Below are 22,770 nucleotides of genomic sequence, written 5' to 3'. Positions count from 1 at the left end.
TAGTACAGGGAAGAATAAGAAAGTATATTACTCATTTGAGCTATAACTTTTTTATTTGGATAAAGATTTAAGTTGCTAAAGATGAATTCTGTTCTTTTTTTTTTTTTTTTTTTAATTAAAAGATTTATTTTTGACCATATGTAGTGGTGCACACATTTAATACCAAATGTAGAGGCAGGTGGTTATCTGTGAGTTCAAGGTCAACCTGGTTTATATAGTGAGTTTAAGGACAGCCAGAAAGCTACATAGTGAGACCTTGTTTCAAAAAAAAAAAAAACCATTTTAATATTTTGTTTTATGTACTGCATGCATAGAAGTATACCACATGTATAGACCTGGTGTCTGTGGAGGCTAAAAGGTGGTGTTGAATCCTCTTGAACTGTTTGAGTTGCCATGTGGGTGCTGGTAACCAAACTTAGGTCTTCTGCAAGAATGACAGGTACTTTCAACACTGAGCCATATCTCCAGCCCTGAAGACTGATTCTTTAGGTAACTCTTGGTCACATTGAAAATAAAGGATTGCTGTGTTTAGTTGCATATATTTCCCTTCCCCTTAGTGACTTTATGTGGAGAACATTTTCTAGTTGAGAAATTTGTTTATATATGGCGAGCATTACATTAATGAGATTAAGCCTGGGGATGTAGCTCAGTTTAAGTTCATGAGGACCTGGCTTGATCCCCATCAGCACATAGATCCAAACATTGGTCCAGGCTGATAATTCCAGCAACACTCGAGGTGTAGGCCAGAGGACCAGAAGTTCCACATCATCCTCAGGTACATGCTGAGTTCAAAGCCAGCCTGAAGTATGAAAAAAAATGACATTTGTAGAATATATGTCATTTAACCTTTTCATCAATAACTAATTGTTTTTCAAGACAGTTTCTCTATGTAGCCCTGACTGCCCTGGAACTTAATTCTGTAGACCAGACTGGTCTTGAACTTACAGAAATCCATCTGCTTCCACCTCCTGAGTATAGAGATTAAAGGCATGCACCACCACCATTCAACTTCGTTTATTATTTTTATAAGTTATAATTGATTACATTTGGTTTACCAATAAAATTATCTGAAGGTTTGATAGAAAAGGTAAAACTTGGTGGGCAGTGGTGGCGCATGCCTGTAATCCCAGCACTGGGGAGGCAGAGGCAGGTGTATTTCTGAGTTCCAGGCCAGCCTGGTCTACAGAGTGAGTTCCAGGACAGCCAGGATTGTACAGAGAAACCCTGTGTCAAAAAAAAAAAAAAAAAAAGTAAAACTTACCTACATTAAAAATACTTTTAACTTTTCTCTCTTTCTTTTTCCCTCTCTTTCTTTCTTTTGGACAGGATATAGTTGTAGTTCAGACTAACCTAAAACTCACTGTATAAACAGAGGGTAGCTTTGAACTTAGGATAATTCTCTTGCTTTAGTTCATAAGTGCTGATATTACAGGTATGAGTTAATACACCTGGATAATTTCAAATTCTTTAATACTTTCATACATAGTTGGATTTGTTTTTAAATTTTTACAAAAAATAAGTTTTTAAATAATAATAAACTTTGAAACATTTCAGTAAGTTACTTAATTACAAAATATTTTCCACTTTAGAAAACAACTCAGTGATGGCGTAGAATATTTTTGTATGCTTCTCTTATGTACTGATTAATAAGAGTCTTGTTAGGTTTGGTAAACTATATGGCTTTAGATACATAGCTACAGTTTTAAGTAGTTAATAAGTTAGAGTGATAACATTGAAGGTTGCATATAGCTTTTAAGAGACATTATTTCCAAAGTATAATTTAAAATAAGTCTGAGGGCTTTAAATCTATAATTAATTGAGATTAAGTGGCACATAATGACAGAATTGCAATGAAAATGACAGGCTGTGCTGCTGTGGAGCCAGGAGCTGCACTGCTGTCCTCAGCTCTGCTCCCCTTCCACCAGAGGCTGGCCTGACCTGCAGCCTCCTTTTGTCTTCCTTTCCTTTCCTTTCCTTTCCTTTCCTTTCCTTTCCTTTCCTTTCCTTTCCTTTCCTTTCCTTTCCTTTCCTTTCCTTTNCTTTCCTTTCCTTTCCTTTCCTTTCCTTTCCTTTCCTTTCCTTTCCTTTCCTTTCCTTTCCTTTCCTTTCCTTTCCTTTCCTTTCCTTTCCTTTTTTCTTTTCCTTTGGAACAGGGTTTCTCTTTGTAGCCCTGGCTGTTCTGGAATTTCTTTTGTAGATCAGGCTGATCTAGAACTCAAAGATCCAATTGCTTGTGCCTCCTGAATGATGGGATTAAAGGTCTTAATTTTTTTTAAAAGATTTATTTATTATTATATCTAAGTATACTGTAGCTGTCTTCAGATGCACCAGAAGAGGGCGTCAGATCTCATTACGGATGGTTGTGAGCCACCATGTGGTTGCTGGGATTTGAACTCAGGACCTTTGGAAGAGCAGTCGGTGCTCTTAACCACTGAGCCATCTCTCCAGCCCCCCCCCCCTTTTTTTTTAAAGTCAGAAGTTTCTCTGTGTAGTCCTGCCTGTCCTGGACTCTATAGACCAGGCTGGCTTCCAATTCAGAGATCCTTCTGCCCCTGTCTCCAGAGTGTTGGGATTAAAGGTGTGCTCTACCATGCCCAGCTTTGTTAATAGTCTTCTTTGAGAAATTGGCACTTTTATTGAGACAGCGCCTTATCATTTGGTTCTGGCTGATCTGGAGGAACTTACTGTTGAAGGCTGGCTTAGAAGTCTTGTTGTCCCCTACCCCCACCCCCACCTCCCACCTCCCACCTCCCGTTGGCATTAGAGGTGTGTGGCAGGTGTGGCCATACCATGCATTTTGATGATGTTTGTCACTGAACTTCCTTTAAGTCCTCCCAGATTCAGCCCCACTTTCCTGCTTCTGTCAACTTCATGCCTTTAAAAAATAACCATCAAGTCTAATTTGTGCTGCCCATATATTTTTGTGCCAATTTTAGTCAGTTTTAGTAGAGCTAGTATAAGTATTTTTGTACTAAATTAGTTGTAAATATAAAATTAGATAATAATTGTTCTAAGTCCCAAAATAATTGGGTTTGCAGTCTCTTCAGTATGCTTTAATTGATTTTTTTTTTTTTTTTTTGGTAATAGACTTAGGCTATAAGAAATGAAATGTTATTATAGCTGTCAAAATATTTTACATGTTTGATTTTCTACAAAGAATACTGTATTCCCCATCTGGTATCATCATTTCTTCTGCTTTAAAATAATTATATCTTAGAATAATGCCCTGAATCCTTAAAACCAGTACTTGGGAGGCAGAGGGCAGTGGATCTCTGTGAGTTCAAAGCCAGCCTGGTCCACATAGTTCCAGGCCAGCCAGGACTATCTTCAAAAATCAGAATCAACTAACCAACCAACAAACAAATGAAAATATTTCCTTATTTTGTGTGGTGGTTGGAGAACAGCTGTGCATTGCACACCATGGCCCATGTGTAAGGGCAGAGGACAGCTGTGCATTGCACACCAGGGTCCATGTGTGAAGGCAGAGGACAACTTGTGAATTCCTCTCTTTACTTTTTTGTGAGTTCAGGGGATTGAACTCAGGTTGTTAAAACATTAAATCTGCAGAAACTTGCTTTTGATGGTTGTATTAGTAAATTTTGTGTAGTTGACTTCAAAATATCATACCCCTTTCTGTGTATCTATACTAAGAAAAGAATATCAGGTTCATTACAGTTTTAACAAATAGGAAAAGCAGTCTATTAAGTTATACATGTATAAAGTAGACTGTTGCCCTATTTAAAACAATAGCACTAAGGCTCAGGGAGCACTGAGAAAAGGATGGAAAGAGTCTGAGTCTGTTGTGGGTACAACTTTTCGACATGCCATGATTTCCTGTCTCTCTCCTTTATTGTCTCCCCCTCTTCTCCCCTGAGACAGGGATTCCATGTGTGACTCTGTCTGTAGACCAGGCTGACCTCACACTCAGATCAAGGATCTGCCTGTCTTTGCCTCCCGAGTGCTGGGATTAAAGGTGTGTGTCTCCACCACCTGGCCTGTACTCTTTTTAAAGTGAAAAATTTTTTTAAAGATTTATTATATATACTGTAGCTGTTTTCAGACACACCAGAAGAGGGCATCAGATCTCATTACAGATGGTTGTGAGCCACTGTGTGGTTGCTGGGATTTGAACACAGGACCTCTGGAAGAGCAGTCAATGCTCTTAACCACTGAGCCATCTCTCCAGTCCTCTAGTGAAATTTTTAATTAATAATTTTTGTTCCTGTGTATGTGTGCATGCCTACCACAGTATGTGGGGGCAGGGAAAGGGCTTTGGATTCTCTGAAGCTGGAGTTTCAAGCAGTTCAGAGCTATCTGAAGCAGGTGCTATGAACTGTACTTTTAACTGCTGAACCCATACATCTCTCCAGCCCCATAGCTGTTGAACTCTTGAACTCACAGCTGCTGAGATTACGTTCACACGCTTTGTACAAGATTGGGCCTGTTAACATCCCTTCATGGGAGGGAAAGGGGCTCATGGGGCATTATTGCTCCCTGGAGATTTATATGCAGTTAATGGTTGATTGGGAGAGACGTGTTCATTGGTTGTGTGGCCACTGACTGGTAAGATGCCTGTGCTCCATACAAGTTCTCATGTGCTTATATAAACAAACCTGATGAAACCAGTAGGTCACAGACACACAACAGATAGGAAGAAAACTGGAGCAGCGTGGGAAGAAGGTGATTAGTGGGAATGAGATGAGTAAGAGAGGGTAAATTTGTGTGACTGATCACAACATGATATATACATGTATGAGAATGCCATGATGAGGAATAATCTAATAAACTGAAGGAAAGGTGTCCTGTGAAAGCCTAAATGGTTTGTCAGGTTTTACATGTATTTTGATTGAATAAATTCACATTAAAATATCTAAGAAAACAGTTTTTTGATTGTTTTATAATTTTATAGTAATTGAATAACTTAAAGACGTTTAACCTCTTTCAAATAATATAAATGTTATGTAGCTTTAATGGTTTCATAGTAAAATATTTGTGTGCATGTGCACACAAGCAGAGGCTAGAGGTTGATGTGAGGTGTGTTCTTCTGTCCTTAGTTTTGAGGTAGGGTTTCTTACTGAACATGGAACTTGCTGATTGGCTAGGTTATCTGGCTAACCATATCCTTACATCTTCCTACCTGGCTCCCAGAGTCGAGGACACACACACACACACACACACACTCCCTCCCCTAAGCCTGGCCTTTTATGTGGGTGTGGGATCTAAACTGAAGCTTGGGCTGCAGGCACTTAATCCACTGTCCTGAGTTATCCTCACAGCTCTCTGGTTTTTTTGTTTCTTTAATGAGTTCAACTCACAGCTTTGGGTTGTATCTGTCTGTCTGTCTGTCTGTCTGTCGTCTGTCCATCCATCCATCCATCCATCCATCCATCCATCCATCCATCCATCCATCCATCCATCCATCCACAGGGACTTTGCAGCTTTGAATTGAACTCACAGAGATCCACATGCCTCTGTCACCAGACGTGGAGCCCTGACTATTCTGGAACTCACCGTGTAGATTATGGTGTTCTAATGTGTAGGCTCAGGTTTCAAAATATGCTAGAGCTGGGATGGTGGTGGCCCTTCTGGAGGCCGAGGCAGGTTCTCTGCAAGTTTAAAATTAGCCCTAGTAAACTTGGCATTAATTGTAGAAGTCTGATTCTAGGTCATCATACTGGCTTAGTAGTGGTTTTAACATAGTTTTAGTGGTTTTAACATAAGTTTGTGTGTGAATAAATAACTTTCCTTTCAAATTTATTTTTTAAATTTTTACTCTTTTTTTAAATAAAATTTTTAAAAAAGGCAGGATTGCACCCTAGCCCTGGTTGGCTTGTTATTTATACTGTAACCCAGGTTGACCTTAATCTCCTGAGCAGTTCTTTTGTACTAGCCTTTTCAGTGTTGTTGTTGGGATTATTTTGAAATCTTTTCACTCTTATAAATTTGAGTAAGTTTTAATTATATATATATATATATATATATATATATATATATATATATACTTATTAAATATAGAGCTTGGTTGCTATTAATGAAAGTAATGAAGCTTTGAACTGAAGCTTTATGATCTGATTTTTTTTCCCTTGAGACTGGGTCCCTCTTCTGTTCTGGATCTCACTATGTAGACCAGGCTGGCTTCAAATTCACAGAGGAACAACTGCCACTGAATTTGAGTGCTGGGTTTGAAGGTGTGTGCCACTGTGCCCAGCTTTATGAACTAAATTTTGACTTTTTAAAATTTTAAACTTACTTCAAGAAAGTACTAGGTGAACCTCTTCGTCAGCCAATCAGTACTTCTACTTCTGATGTTTATCTTACATATCCTAAGAGAAATGTAGAAACTACTGTTCTAGTAATTGCTGACCCCTTTTAGACTGATTTGGACTGGTAGAGTGATTTCTAGCACCTTTGGAATGTCCAGCAGGTCATTTTCTGTTCCAAAAGTTGGAGTGTTTTGCTAAGTCAGATCAGGCTTGTTATTTAACACTGAGATTGTGTATAGTCAACACATTCTCTAGATGCCTTCCTCACAATACTGCTGGAAAATATCCAAGACTTCAGTATTTTCAAATACAATGTTTTATAGGCACTTCAGATAATAGGCTTTGTTTATGAAGCTTTATATGTGTGCTTCAATTCTGTGCAAATGTTTGTATGAAGTGGTTCAGTGTAGTTTACCGGATAAAGTAGTGGTCAAGAGCACATGGACTAGTGTAGGTATTCTTAGGTTGGGACAATTAATGATGAAGGTGAAAATGGTCTGTTCACACCAGCGGCTCATTCTCTAGGGCTTCTTACCTTCTATTTGAGGGGAGACACAGAGTAAAAGAACAATGCCCTGCACCTCTTTGTTAGAACATTCCAGGCTGTGCAGTTACACTCTCCAGCAAGTTCTACTTCCAGTGTCTTTTATAGGCTTCTTAAGAAAGGAATGTCAGGTCTCATGTTTTAGTCATGCAGTCCTGGCTGCTTGGGAGGCAGAGGCAGGAGGATCACAGATTTAAGACCTTGCTTTTGCTATAGAACAGCAGATTCAACGCTTGCTCGGATGACACCATGCTTCAAAGTTAAAACAAACAAAAAACTTCCCAGGAATGTAGCTTATTGGCTTGCCTAGCAGGTTTGAGACTTCAAATTCATTTACCAGAAGTGTGAAAAGAGAGGAAAGAAAAAAAGGCCTTTTATATTGTAAAATATTTATTGGCGCACATAATAAAATCCTGCTTGTAGTCTGCTGATAAGTAAAATGCTAGTCAAAAGATCTCTTTACTTTTAAATAAAGAGATCATACCTACAATTTATGGTTTAATTTTTAATTTTATTATTATTTTTTTAAATCTGAAATAGGCCAGCAAGAGTGGCATGGTAGCATTTAATGAAGCACTTAGTAGGCTATCAGGTAGGTTAGGAATTTGAGTCCAGCCTGGGCTGCACATTGGAGACTGATTCAGAAAGCAGAATCAAAACAAGGCTGGTTCATGATCCCAGGGGTCTGACTGCCTTTTGGGTTTTTATGTACTTTACAGTTTAGTCACAGTGAACGCCTGGACAGAAGTAATGCTTAGCTATAAGACTACTACAGAATTCCTGCCTCTACCATCTTGGATCCTAGGATACTAACATTCATTATTCTTCTTTAAAAGGGATTTAAAAATATTTACATGTTTTACATGCATTTGTATGTCTGAGTGTATGTATGTGCACAGCATGTGTAGAGTTCCCAGGGAGTCATGAAGAGGTCATCAGATCTTCCAGAACTGGAGATATAGATGGTTGTGAGTTTCCACATGGATTCTGGGAACAGAACTGGGGTCTTCAGCAAGAGCAGTAGGTGCTCTTACTTGTTGAGCCATCTCTCCAGCTCTGGAACCCTGTCATTTTGTATTAGGGACTCAGACATCTGCTGGAATTGCCTCCTTGGTATTCTGCACCCAGTTCTTTTAGAGCTGGAGGATGTTAGGATCTTTGTCTCTAAGTATATGTTATAATAAATGATGCATGATCTGTAACATCATCATTGATTTTAGTTCATTCTATTCTTTAATATAAGATGAACATACCCCATTTTTAACACTTGAAATTGGCATGCATTTTAAAACCAGTTATATGTTAACTTTTAGGAATTTGTGTATACATATGGTACACAAATATGTGGTAATTTTCTCTCTAGTGTTGGGTACCACATGTAGGCCCTTGTACTTCCTAGGCAAACACCCTGAGCACTGAGCTAAAACCCTCAATTCTAAGAGCCGTATTTATATTGTATACTTAGTATTTTATGAGTAAACTGAGATACCCACTCACATGCCAGATTATTTCAGAATTCCTTCCTGTGTGGAGTAGTGAGGAGAACACTGTTCTGTTCCTGTCAACTTGCTGTCTAGGAGGGGGATGGACCTGGAGAACTGCTTCTTTGGGGACTGTGCTTGTCTTTGGTCTTGCAGCCTAAAGCGATTGCGATTTTTGACCAGCATTTACAGATACCCTTGTTCTCTTTAGACATGCTTCTACTGCTTGTTGGCAGTCTTGATGGGTAGAAAATGGCATCTCACTGCAGGTTTTATGCTTTCCTTGTTGTCAGTGAGGCTGGATTTTTTTTTTTTTTTAAATGTCGTTTGGTTTGCATTGTCTTTCTGTGATTTACCCATTGTGTATCATTGCCCATTTTTCTATTGAATTTTGCCAACCACAGTATTTCATATAGTCTAGGCTAGCCTGGAGGGAACTAGACAGGTAGCCAAGGATGACCTTAACTCTATACCCCACTTTTACCTGGAAAGTTGCAGGGCTTATAAGCATGAACCACTGTATCCAGATGAATAAGGTCAAACTTGTCTGCTTACAGTATATTCTTTTTCTCTAAATAGTATGTATTTTTTGTATCTTTGGTTTCTCATTTAAAGGTTGATGATTAATTTGTTAAAAATGTAGCATGCACTTTAAACCGAAAGGGATAAAAATGTAAGTCTGTGTGGGCACTTATGTACAAAGCGTTCAGACACTTAGAAACTCAGATTTCTTTTGACTTCATGGTCTTTGGAGTAGATAGGTGGGAATATGTAAAATTTGTATTAGTCCTCTTGAAGGAAAGTCTGTGCTTTACCTGAAGAGTAATTTGAGTGAAATGTTATGAAAGACAAATACAGCATTATATAAGTCTCATGCTAAACCACAAGTGTTCATTCTTGGAGTACAGTTTGGGCAGTCATTAACCAGAGACAGCTCTACTGTCTTTCCTCCCCTCAAGAAGAACCTCCTCTTAATGCCTTAAAAGCAATCCTAAGCTACATGCTGAGATTCTCTCTCAAGACTCAAACAGGGCACACAGCATTCCCCAAGTCCTCCAAAACCAAAAATCAAAACTCCTTAACTTCCTTTTTTTTTTGTTTGTTTCCTTTTCTTTTGCATGGTATGGGGTGAGGTGGATAACTACACTGAACTGAAATAGTTGGCCAGTTTTGTCTGTAGGAAACACACAGCAGTTTTAGCACAGTGGAGCAAGTAGCATTTTATTTTACATTGAAAGTGTCTTGTGTCAAAGTTGCTGCATATTGGAGGATGACCTTGCACTCCTGACTCTTCTGTCCCCATGTCCCTAAATGCTGAGAGGATAGGCATGTGTACCCATATCAGGTTTTGTTTGGTTTTGTGTACAAAATTTTAAATCTAGAAATGAAAGCCAAATTAACAATCTTCAATTTCTTCTACCAAAAAACTATTGATATCAGAAGCAACAACAGTTTCCCTAGACTTTATAGTCGCAATGAAAGTTTAGGAACTTAAAAACTCTGTTATCTTTGAAATGCTACAACTTTTGTTTTTAAGATGAGTCTTGGTTAGCCAGAATTTTATCTTGTAGACCTGGCTTGCCTCAAATAATAGATCTGCTTGCTTCTTCTTCCCAAGAGCTGACACTAAAGGTGTTTGCCACATGCCCAGCATCTAGTATTTTTGGTAGAATTTAGTGTGTGTGTGTGTGTGTGTGTGTGTGTGTGTGTGTGTGTTGTGGAGATATGCTTGTGGGGGACAGAGGACATCTAGCTCTCTCCTGTGTCATCAGGCTTGGTGGGTATTGCCTTCACCCACTGAGCTGTCTTGCTGGCTCTCAAATGATAAAACTACTAAATGAATTTAACTCAGATAGCTAGGCCAAACCTTCTTGCTTCATATAAGTGAGATGGTGTAGAATCAGACTATTAGAACATTGATAACCTTTCTGGTTGTAGAGAAGACATTGATAATCTCTGAAACTGACTAGACTCATTCACTAGGCCTCTCCTGCCAGAGTAATCAATAGAAGCTGAGAGGCTCTCTGACAGGACAGTTGAGCTGTAAAGAAGAGAGTAAGGACCAGGGCTGGCTGAGTTGTCTGAACAGGCACCTGGAACAGACACTTCTCACCTGCTGAGCTGCCTTCAGGCTCTGACTCTGCGGTGTGCTCCAGGGTTCCAGTTCTGTGAGCTCTCACCCATGCTGGGGTGGGCTCTCACCCATGCTGGGGTGGGCTCTCACCCATGCTGGGGTGGGCTTTGGTGCTGCAGCTGTCTGTGAGTCATTTCTGTAAGTAACCCCTCATCTCTAGTACTGTCAATAACCCAAATGAAACAATGGTTGACTAAGTTGGACTTTGTTCCTATTTGTTATTTGGTCTGTTGTGGGCACCTGTGGGTGGGTGGGTGGATAGGTGTGTGGATAGTTTCTTCCTGGGAAAAGTGTTTGTCACATAACATACATTTAACCGCATAAGGCAACTTAAATTGCATGCTTAATTTTCTGTTACAGCCTCTCCTCCTTTAAAGAGACAGTAAGTTCACTTATCAGTGAACCCATATCTACTTATTTTCATACTGGAAGGGTTGTAGGTGATTTTTTTTTTCATATTTGTTTTGAGACAGGGTCTCTATGTTGCTCTGGTTGTCCTGAAATTTGATATGTAGGCCAGGCTGGCCTTAAACTCACAGAGATCTGCTTGCCTCTGTCTCCTGAGTTGAGTTGATAGGTTACTAAAATTAAAGATGTAATTCGTTAATCCCAGCACCATGGAGGGGCAGAGGTAGTGTCTCTGTATCAATTTAAACCCTGCTTGGTATACACAGCAAAAACATACTCCCCTTCCCCCAAAATAGAAGCAACTCTGGTATCCATCCATGGATGAATAAAATGATATATATATATATATATATATATATATACATATATGCATGAAGTACTATTTAATCTTACAAAGAAAGAAAATCTGGTTATATATTAAGCATGGATAAATTCTGACATTATTCTAAATCATAAAATGGGCAAATATGGGTCCACTTATGAGGTTTTTTTTTTGAAATCAGATTCATAGAACAAAAAAAAAAAAGGTGGTTGCCAGAGTCATGACATAGGAGGATGGCTTATTGTTTAATGGCAAAAGAGGGCTAGTGTTGGGAGGGAAGTGATAGTTTTCAAGAAGGAAGATATTTTATAAATGTTTTGGACAAGTGGAAGGAAACTTTTAAGAAACTATTGACTTATATGTTTGTCTCGTTATTTAATTAGCCCTTTAACCATAAGGCATAGATAAGTTTGACAGAAAATTTTTCAGAAATTGAATTTGTTAGCAAAGCATTTCTGCCGTGGTTCCTGCTTTGCTTAGTAGATCCCATATTATGTGTAAGAAGAAACCAGGAGAACATGTCTTATAATAGTTCACAATGGCCGAATCCGTATCTGTGGATGTTCATGTTGCTTATTTTACTGGTTACTTGTTACACAAGGTAGGGTTTAGATAGAATTTCAGGTTAACTATAGGATTAGGGTAAAACCCATGCCTATCTACATAAATTTATTGCTCATTCTGTAGGCTGGAGACTTCCAAGGTACAACCAGATGCAACCAGATTTGTTGAAAGCTTGCTCTCTGCTCTGAAGACAGCACCTTGTTGTGACTTCGGATGGTGGAGGGGCAGTCAAGTTCCCATTTATGAAAGAGAGCACTCACAGCCTAGTCAATCCAAAGCCCCCTTTGTATTTTTGAGATAGGGTCTCAGTCTGTAGCCCAGGCTGACCTTGAACTCATGCCAATCTCTCTGCCTCAGCCTCCCAGCTTCTAGGAGGGAAGGTTTCGATGTCCTTTTTTGACAGGGTTTCTCTGTATAGCCTTGGTTGTCTAGGAACTTGCACGGTAGAGCAGGCTGGCCTCTAAGTCAAAGGGCCACCTACCTCTGCGCCCCCCACCCCAAAGATTAAAGGTGTGTGCCACTAAACTTGGTTCAATGAACAGATTTTGAGAGTCTGTAAACATAAATATTCAGAACAAAGTACCCGAGATTCAAGAGCTGGGTGTGGTTGTGCACACCTGGAATTCTTCACCTGGTTCGAAGGCAGGAGGGTTGCTGTGAGTTTTAAGCTAGCCACAGCTACAAACCGAAAAGATTCTGAAGAGAATAAGCTTAGTGGCTGCTCCATTAGGAGCCGTATGATGCTCCTACGTAACAGTTGTAGGTAGCTGCCACTGTCAAAGTAGTATTTCAAAACCCCATTCCTAAGTTTGCTGATAAGAACAAATGGCAAGGACATGAAGAGTATAGCTGCAGAGTACAGCTTTGTATTACAAGGAAAAAATGAGCATAGTGTTATACAAAAACAATATGTTGGATTCCATGGTGTTCAGTAACTGATGGGCCTACAGCAACTGGTATTAAGTGATTTTTATATTTGTCATTTTGGATCTATGGATATGGATTATATAGGTGTTTTAAAAATTAGTATCATAGGAGAGAGTTAACATTGAGTCTGTGATTGAACAGTCTTACAAAAAATGCATAATGTACGAGTTTGACATGTCTAGAAAGAGTTCTCAATTTGGATTATTTTGTTAAATTAGCTGGGTATTTAATCCCAGCACTTGGGAGGCAGAATCAGATGGATCTTTGTAATAGGGATTTCCATTTCTGTCACAGTTATATAGTGAAATTCTGCCTTAAAATGTGGTAAATTAGTGCAACTTCAGAATTGCCCCCAGAGTAAAGATATAGGAGAAATGCTGGAGGTTTTTTTCTTTTCTTTTTTCTTTCTTTCTTTCTTTCTTTCTTTCTTTCTTTCTTTCTTTCTTTCTTTCTTTCTTTAAAGCAGATGAACTTCCTTAAAGGTTTAAACCCCAGAGTTTAATTTTGTGAATATAGAGTCTTGATTTGTTTGTGAAGTTTGTCTCTGACTTTATAGTAGGGCAGCTTGGAAATTGGATAGGACATTGGACAGGAAACTTTGGAAGCTTTGTCTCAGGGGTGGTGCATTGACTTTTCTTTTCTTTCTTTCTTTCTTTTTTTTAACATCATAGTTTTGAGACCAATTACTTGGTCCTCTTGAGCTTTGGTTTTCTTTCTTGCTTTTCTTTTTCTTTCTTTCTTTTTTTTAACATCATAGTTTTGAGACCAATTACTTGGTCCTCTTGAGCTTTGGTTTTCTTTCTTGCTTTTCTTTTTCTTTCTTTCTTTTTTTTTTTTTAAAGATTTATTATTTATTATATGTAAGTACACTGTAACTGTCTTCAGACACTCCAGAAGAGGGCGTCAGTTCTTATTACAGATGGTTATGAGCCATCATGTGGTTGCTGGGATTTGAACTCCGGACCTTTGGAAGAGCAGTCGGGTGCTCTTACCCACTGAGCCATCTCACCAGCCCTCTTGCTTTTCTTTATTACTTATTGTATTAGTTAGGGTTTTACTGCTGTGAACAGACACCATGACCAAGGCAAGTCTTATAAAGGACAACATTTAATTGGGGCTGGCTTAAAGGTTCAGAGGTTCAGTCCATTATCATCAAGGCAGGAGCATGGCAGTCCATCCAGGAAGGCATGGTGCAGGAGGAGCTGAGAGTTCTACATCTTCATCCAAAGGCTGCTACTGGAAGACTGACTTCCAGGCAACTGGGGTGAGAGTCTTAAGNNANACACCTACTCCAACCAGGTCACACCTATTCCAACCAGGCCACACCTCCAGATGGTGCCACTCCCTGGTCCAAGAATATACAAACCATTACACTTATTATTATACATAAATGTACTGTAGCTGTCTTCTGACACATCAGAAGAGGGCATCAGATCTCATTCTGGGTGGTTGTTAGCTTCCATGTAGTTGCTGGGATTTGAACTCAGGACCTTCAGTGCTCTCACCTGTTGAGCCATCTTGCCAGCCCTGAGCTTTGGTTTTCTTATTTTAATCTTTGTTTATTTTTCTGTGTGTATGCATGATGTGTGTTTGTGTGCCTATGTCTATGTTTGTGTGTATGTATGTGTAGACAATTTTGTGGAGTTGGTTCTCTCCATCTAGCTCCTGTAGGTTCTGGGTATTGAATTAGGGTGCTAGCCTTCTGCATCAAATGCCTTTGTTCACTGGACTTGAGTGATCATAAGAGCAAATTTTCCAATCAGATAACAGTATCATTAAGTATAAATCATTCAGTAAGTAGTTGCATAGTTATTCCCCCATTGGTTATAGCTCTTTCTAATATTTTTTCCAGTTTGTTATTATTTTATATTGTAGATAAAATAATATTTAATTGTATATTGTGGTAATTATTTCTGAGATTAAAAACAGTTGAAAGTGGTGATATGTTAAAGTATGAGACAACACAGTTAATATAGAGTTTAAAATTGGGTCGATAAAGATAATTTGTGTGTCTGTAATGTATATGTGCAGTATATTTGCATGTATATGCATGAGTTTGTGCTCATGTGAATGTGTGCATGTGTAAGTCAGAGGAGGATGTAAGTGTCCTGATGCATCACTCTTCTTCTTACTCCTTGACCCTTGGGGCTTGCAGTTTCAGTTCATTGCTGGGCCAGCAAGTCCTAGCCATTCTGTGTCTGAAGGCCCAACATTTTACATGAACTCAGGCTCTCATGCTTGCATCCAGGTGCTTTACTCAATAAGTCATCTTTTTAGCCTACTAAAAATATTTTGAAATTAACAGAACCATCCAAAATTTATTGAACATTACCTTTACATCCTAGACACTTTAATTCAGATCTTATGTGAAAGACATGCACTTACCGACAGTTACAGTATAGTCGGTGATTCTAAAGGAGAAGATTGGGGTGTTATTCTGAATCTCAATGCCTAGCTCTTCTTGGAGGTGCGTGATGAGTATGTGTTTCATGAGAACACAGCAAGAGGGTACTGCATTATTTGGTCAGCTCTTAAAGTTTGTAGTGTGCTCAAGGGTAGATGCAGAGAAGGATATAACTAGTGAGAACCTGTGGGACTTTTTGTGCAAGGAAAGAACATGGACTAGTAAAGTAATCAATGCTTTTGTCAAGTGATGATTTCGATTTGTGTTATATGTTGTTATATGATAGACTAGTTGGAGGTAGATTAAATAACTATGTAATTAATGTGTTTTGCTCTGTGGCACTAAGGATTTGTTTGTATTAAGTTTATGTATATGGATTAGCAGTTGTTGGATTGTATATTACATGAATTCTAAGTTTATAAAAATAAGGTCATAGGGAGAAAAGTCAGCTGTGCCAGTAACATGTTAAATCCCCCTTTGTATCTGTGTTACACTGGAGTCAGATACTATTTATAAAACCATTGTATGCTTGATGGCTGTGTAGATGGAGTAAGAATAAAATCCATAAAAAGTCATTTAATGTTTGGGAACTTGGCAGGATGAAGGGAACTGGATAGAAAGCCATTAAGTTGTCTTTATAGTGTAATGAATGCCCTTTAAGATCAAAGGGTATTTGGCAAGTAGAATATAGGATCAGAGCTGTTCATGAAAAGGATGGCCCTTTTAAATTAATCCCTGTAGGTATATACATTCTTAGCATGCATAGTTGTTTCTTCCCGATTATAAACTCTGTTGGCTGGCTCTTTCATGTGTGTGAGGTGTATGCATATATCAGAGTCCAGAGCAAGATGTCAGGTATCTCCTATTATTCTCTGCTTTGTTACTTTGAGGCTAAATGTGGAGTTCCCATTTTTCATTGAGGCTGGAAGCCAGCAAGTCCCAGCAGTGGAGTTACAGGGATGTGAGGGACCACAGCCAGCTCTTCCAGGTTGCTGGGCATGAGCACTGGTCCTCACGATTATGTGGCAGGTGTTCCTACTGCTGCACTGCCTCCCGAGCTGCTGGTTCATAAATTATATTTTGATGAGAGAATGTTTTTGCCACATGAGTTCCATTTGTTTAGGGAGTTGTACTTTTCCTTTCACAGGGACAATGGTTAGTACAGTTTCTACTGCACAGCCTGGCTACTTAGATGTTCACTAAGTATTTCTCCAAATTACTAAAATATTGAAGAACTAATGTAGAGTTATTGAAGATCTTACCTCTTCCCTGGGGAAAAATCCTAATGGAATTTAAAAATTATTATTATTTTAGCATATTATGAATTTGACCCTGAAAGTTTTCTTCCTACAGTTCAAAACTGGGGGAAAAACTTGGTTTTCTGGCTAACATTTATTTCCTTTCTTCTTTGCAGGTATGGCCTCACAAGTCTTGGTCTACCCACCGTATGTTTATCAAACTCAGTCAAGTGCCTTTTGTAGTGTGAAGAAACTCAAAGTAGAGCCAAGCGGTTGTGTTTTCCAGGAAAGAACCTATCCTCAGATCCATGTGAATGGTAGAAACTTTGGAAATTCTCATCCTTCCACGAAGGGTAGTGCTTTCCAGACAAAGGTACCATTTACTAAAGCTCGAGGACACAGCTTTTCATTGCAGGCAGGTGCCATTGTTGTCAAAGACACTGCCGGTGCTACAAAGGTCATAGCTCAGGCACAGCAGGCTGGAGTGGAGGCACCGCGGGCCGTGGTGTGGAGAAACAGGTTACATTTCCTAGAAGGTCCCCAGCGATGCGGGTTAAAGCGCAAGAGTGAGGAGTTGGATAATCATAGCGGCGCGATGCAGATTGTCGATGAACTGTCCATACTTCCTGCAATGTTGCAAACCAACATGGGAAACCCAGTGACAGTTGTGACAGCGACCACAGGATCGAAACAGAACTGCACCAGCGGGGAAGGCGACTATCAGTTAGTGCAGCACGAAGTCTTATGCTCTATGAAAAACACGTATGAAGTCCTGGATTTTCTTGGTCGTGGCACTTTTGGCCAGGTTGTCAAATGCTGGAAGAGAGGGACAAATGAAATTGTAGCCATTAAAATTTTGAAGAATCACCCTTCGTATGCACGTCAAGGGCAGATAGAAGTGAGCATCTTAGCAAGGCTCAGTACGGAGAACGCTGATGAGTATAACTTTGTGCGAGCCTATGAGTGCTTCCAGCACCGTAACCACACCTGCCTAGTCTTTGAGATGCTGGAGCAGAACCTGTATGACTTCCTGAAGCAGAATAAATTCAGTCCCCTGCCCCTGAAGGTGATCCGGCCCGTTCTTCAGCAAGTGGCCACTGCACTGAAGAAATTAAAAAGTCTTGGTTTAATTCATGCTGACCTCAAACCAGAGAATATTATGTTGGTGGATCCTGTTCGCCAGCCGTACAGGGTTAAAGTGATAGACTTCGGATCGGCCAGTCATGTATCAAAGACTGTTTGCTCAACGTATCTTCAATCCCGCTACTACAGGTAGGCGGCAAATAATTTTTGGCTACCTGACAAACGCTGAGTTTCTGCTAAGTGAAATTTGATAAGTGTATGTGATGAGAGAGACTGCTTCTTTGGTTAAGTAAGGAAATCAATAAACTCTCTTTAGGTTTGAGGTTGTAAAAAGATGTGAAAAATCCAGGCATAAAATTACTTTAAGGCCAGTAGAAATCTCCACTAGTTTCATGCTAAAGATCGCTGTTCTTTTTTGTTTTTTTGAGACAGGATTTCCCTGTGTAACCCTGGCTGTCCTGAAGCTCACTCTGTAGATCAGGCTGGCCTCGAACCTGCCTGCCTCTGCCTCCCAGGTGCTAGGACTAAAGGTGTGGGCCACCACCGCCTGGAGATGTCTGGCTATTATTATTATTAATGGGAGATAGAGAATGTTGCACAAATAATATGAAACACAAGTCTTTTAAATGTTGGAAAGTATTTTTGAAAGTAGTTTCTGTATATTTCTTGGAGCGTTTCAGTGCTTGGAAGAAGTAATTTTTAATTTTTAAAGTTTTATTTTTTACATTTACACATTCATTTTCATTTTTTACACCTTATTGTATGCTCACTCACGTGTGTATGTGTGTGTGTGTGCATACATGCCATAGTGAACATGTGCAAGTCTGAGGATAACTTGTGGAAGTCTGGTTTCTTCCCCTTACCGTGTGGGTCCTTGGGATTGAACCCAGATTATTAGGCTTTGTGACAAATGCCTTTACCTACTGAGCCATCTCTCTGTTCTTGGAGAAGTAATTTAATAAAGACATAATCTCATATAGCAACATTTAGAAAAAGTTCAGACCATTATTCTGATTAATGACACATGTATGTACATAGCTGCAATGAATTTTTCAATCTATATGCTATGAGTAATGATATCTTAGTGTTGGTGCTATGTGTGGGAAAATTTGAAGACTGGAATAATTTCTATGCAGCTACTGACCAGTTCCATTGTCAAGATTTAGTGTAATGCTAGTCTTAGTACTGTAGTCTCAGTCACTAGCTAATGCTTTTGTAAGGTTCCTCTGTGAGCATGAAAATGTCTTTGAGTTCATAGTTTTAATTGCCAATTCCTAGGTTGGGGAATATGTTGTTGTATTTCACTTGAATGCTGACATGTTCTTGGTGTAATCTAGAGTGCCATGTTCTCCAGCACACTGAGGGCAGGTATAGGAGCAATACTGGCAGAGGAGCGCTTGTTCACGAGTCACTAAACAGATGGGAATGCAGGTTGTGGTCAGAGGTTGCTACAATAGGAGGGTTATAAACTTTGACCCAACAAGGGGGTAGCTGTTTTGGACCACATCTGCCTTTGTACTACTTTTGATTTTCCTGATTATTCTTCTGAAAACATGTTGTAATATCTTGCATAGATGAGGGGTAAGTCAGTCAGCTTCTACAGAAACCAACTCTGTATGCCTAGCTATATGAGTAGGTTATTAAAAGGAATCCCATGTTCATATAACTTAGTAATAATTAAGTTTATTGACATAAACATTAGGAAATATAGTCTGATTTATTGTTAGCATATTTAGTATATCTAGTATTAGAGTTGCTGAATACCATTTTTAATGCTCTTTTTAAGATGTGGGATTTGGAGGTACACATCTTTAATCCATAGTGGGGAGACAGAAGCAGATGGGTCTCTTATGTTACAGGCCAACCAAGGCTACACAGTGAAACCCTGTCTCAAAACACACACACACACACACACACACACACACACACACACACACACACACACACATGAAAAAATGAAAAGGCAAATCCAAAATGGCACTAAAGCCACCTTTTCAATAGATGAAGGATGCTTTGCTGTTGCAGCAGGTAACAGATCTTGCCTATTTTCTCATGCTTAGATTGACTTGGTCCTCTGTCCTCCTAACTGCTCTTCTCCTTTTTTAGTTTATTGAAATGTAAGATTCAACTTTAGCTGTTTTCCCCCCCCCCCTGGAATAAAGATTTTGAAATCTTATTCAATTGCATGGAAAGACTAGTGCTTTCCTGACTCCTGTCCTTTGTGTCACAGACCGTGGGCTCAGAGCTTTCAGAAGCCAGCTAGCGTATTATATAAACTCCGGCTCCAGCTGCTTGTGCCCTATATTTAGTTCACTCGTTAGTAAGTGACTTCATTATATTTGGGTCCTGCACTATTTCCATGTCAGATTCTGTGCTATGTGATATCTAATTTCCTTTTTATTACAGAAATGTTTGGGAGGAGAGTAAACAGAAACATTTTATACTTGAGAATGAATTTCTATTGGTATATTAAATGTTTCAGAAGAGAATCATTTAAAAAGCAACCTAAATATGATCCTGTTTTCTAGCATTAGGTCTTGGCATAAACATTAGCCTTTATGTCGAGAAAGGAAGAAAATTTGGAATAATTGCTAAGTCTAACTTCCATTCTGAGTTGGGTTAATATTTACCTGGCTTTCAGAAGCTGTACAGAGCTAAGATTAGTCACAGGTTATGAGTGTTGAGAGTTTAAAAAAAAACAAAAAACCCAGAAGTTCGTATTTAATAAATAAAGCTCATGTTTATGTTTTGAATGATTATACATTCATAAAGTACTGAAAATGGACTTGATGGCAGATTTAAGAGGTAGAATAGGTAGTAAATATTAAGATAGATTAGCAAAAATGCAGTGTAGTTCTTAATTAGGTCGTGCTGAGTCTGTCTATTTTTACATGAACACGGTGGCTAGCGATCACTTTATTTCAGAATTTATTTGCACATCGTTTTTGCAACCCTGCTGCCTTTGTCTTAGCTTATGATAGGGTTACTGGGAAATTGGATTATACTTGATTTTTCTGTTTAAAAGATTCTGTGTGATTAAATGGTAGTATAATAAATATTTTAAGATGTGGATAATATAGGTATATCCTAGTTTTTAAGGTAAAGAATTGATTTAGACACAGATTCATGTGTTACCTGTTTAAACTCTGCAATACAAATGTAGTAGGGATATCTTAAAATAGACGGGGTAGCGGTCAGAGATTGTTGCCTACTATAGATGGTGAGGCTGTCTAGCTACTGCACTGATGGAAGCCAGAGCATGCTAAGGGCACTGATTTGCTCAAGGTCAGCATGTTCTAAATTTAGCTGCCTGAGTGTGCTCTCTGTCAGGAACACGTAGGGCTTTTGAATGTGGAAAGCTTTAGCAGCAGAAGGTGCTGTATTTATGAGGTGTGGTGGCAATATTCAGGTCATGACGTTCCTTTTTTTTTTTTTTTTTTTAAATATAGAATTAGCCTGTGGGTCTCAGCTATTTCAGAGCAGAGACAGAAAAGTGGGCTATAAAGTAACCTGCTTAGCAGGAAATATATGTTGCTATACTATGACTTGATAATTGCCATTGAAGTAATGCATGCCCTGTAGGAATGCGGGTAAAACGCAGTGAGACCGCTCACCCAGCTGTGGTCCTCGCCTCAACTTGTTTTTCCTGTGCCAGTACAGAAAGGTGGAGTGATGAGTGGTGAGATGGCAGTTCTTCTTTAGGCACACTCTTTTTGGACCCAGAAGTATCAAAGGTAGCGTTCCTCTGACATATAGAAGACATATAGAATTGTAATTGATACTTTATATAGGTTACTTTATTATTATTATTTTTTTTTGAGGCAGGGTCTTACTATGCAGGCCCAGTTACATTCTATATAGACTAGCCTGGCCTTATAAACATGTGACTGTCCTGTCTCTGACTCGTAAGTGCTAGGTGTGTGCCACCAAACCAAGGTTAGTTACTTTAGAATAGACTACTGTGCTGCACCATTTCATTTTTGTTTTCAAAACTTTTTTTTCCCTTCCTTTTGAGACAGGGTTTCTCTGTATACCCCTGGCTGTCCTGGAACGCTAACATTTTTTTTTTTTTTTAATCTATTCTACTTTGTTTCTCACCTCTTGCTCTCAATTTGAGAGTTAGGGAGTGAGAGGAGAAAGACTTGCTCTGTAAGCCTAGAATGGCCCAAGAATTACTCTGTAACTTGGACTGGTTTTGAGCTTCATTCATTTAAAGCATACAGTCCAATGGCTTTGATTATAGTCATACTTGTAAGTTGATGAATCAATTTTAGAATGCATATGCACCCTCCAAAGAACACCCCCCACCACCATTGTTCTCCAGCCTTCTCATCTTCCTGTCTCATTCAACGGCCAACCAAGGTTCATCCATGTTATAGCACATATCCCTAGTGTTACCAGTGATTTCAAGTTACCAGTGAAAAGAATAGAAATTGTCAGTGATTAGAGCCTTTCCCTAAAGTCCTTCACGCCTCTAAGGCAGGGTACATTGTGTTGGGTGCATTGACTAGCATAGCACATAGACAGCCCCGCCTGGCGTGCAGTGTGATAAGCAGCTATGCAAGGAGAAAAGGGGAGAACAGTTTTTATTCTTTTATACTTCTTTTTCAATTTTAATTTTTTCAATTTGAAATAGTTTTAGATATATAAAATACTAACATTTTACCTTCTTAGTTTTCCTACACATATTTTTTTGTGTACACACACACACTCACTCACTCACACAGTTTCAGATACAGAGCCCCTTTAACCCTAAATAATTCAGTGTACTCCTAGATTACAAGGATATTTTTGGTCCAGCAAGAATGCTCAGTAGGTAGGTACTTGCCAGTCTGAGTTCAAAACCTTGAACTCAGGGAAAAGCTGAAGAGACTAGATTCCTGAAAGTTGTCATTTGACCAGCATATGCATGCCCACTAACACATCATTTGCACACTATAACAACAACAACAGTAATAATAATTTGTAGACATTCCTTGAATATAGATGTCAATGAACTTATTTTACCTACTAAAACATTTAAATTTGTTTTTGTGTTTGTGCATGCATATGTGTGATAGAGAACATTTATGGTCAGAGGGCAAGGTTCAGCCATTGCCTTCTACCGAGTTGATTCTCTTGCTGCACTGCCTGCTCCGGACCTGCTGGCCCCAGAGCTCCCAGCCATTCTCTCATCCCAGCCTCTCATCTTGTGCAAACCACTTCAGATTGCTCAGTGGAAGAAAACCCCTTTAAACTTGTCCCCAGCCTCTGTGCTGTGAGCTCAGCCTTCCTCAAGAACTTGCTTTCTGGCACAGGATGTTCTCTGGCTTGTCTTGAACTCAGTAGCCCCAGGCCTGGGATTGTCTTTCTTTGTAGGTCTCCTCCCTCCCTCCCTCCCTCCCTCCCTCCCTCCCTCCCTC

The 22,770-nt window shown here is 39.3% G+C and overlaps 1 protein-coding gene across 6 annotated transcripts in view; it reads left to right on the top strand.

Moving 5' to 3' along the window:
- Positions 1-22,770, top strand: part of Hipk3 (homeodomain interacting protein kinase 3) — a 69,527-nt gene that overhangs the window by 6,346 nt on the left and 40,411 nt on the right. For 5 of the 6 annotated variants that reach the window (XM_021195055.1, XM_021195058.1, XM_021195054.2 and 2 more), the window contains exon 2: positions 16,462-17,557. In XM_021195055.1, coding sequence (XP_021050714.1) covers positions 16,464-17,557 — 1,094 coding nt within the window. In that variant the 5' untranslated portion in view covers positions 16,462-16,463. Of the gene's footprint in view, positions 1-16,459; positions 17,558-22,770 lie in introns of those variants that run through there. The other variant, XM_021195057.2, reaches the window with a different exon arrangement.

The sequence above is a fragment of the Mus pahari genome, chromosome 3 (genome assembly GCF_900095145.1).
Source record: "Mus pahari chromosome 3, PAHARI_EIJ_v1.1, whole genome shotgun sequence".
Classification (NCBI taxonomy): Eukaryota; Metazoa; Chordata; class Mammalia; order Rodentia; family Muridae; genus Mus; species Mus pahari.
Note: the sequence above shows the minus strand (reverse complement) of the source record. Positions and strands in the feature narration are given on the sequence as shown.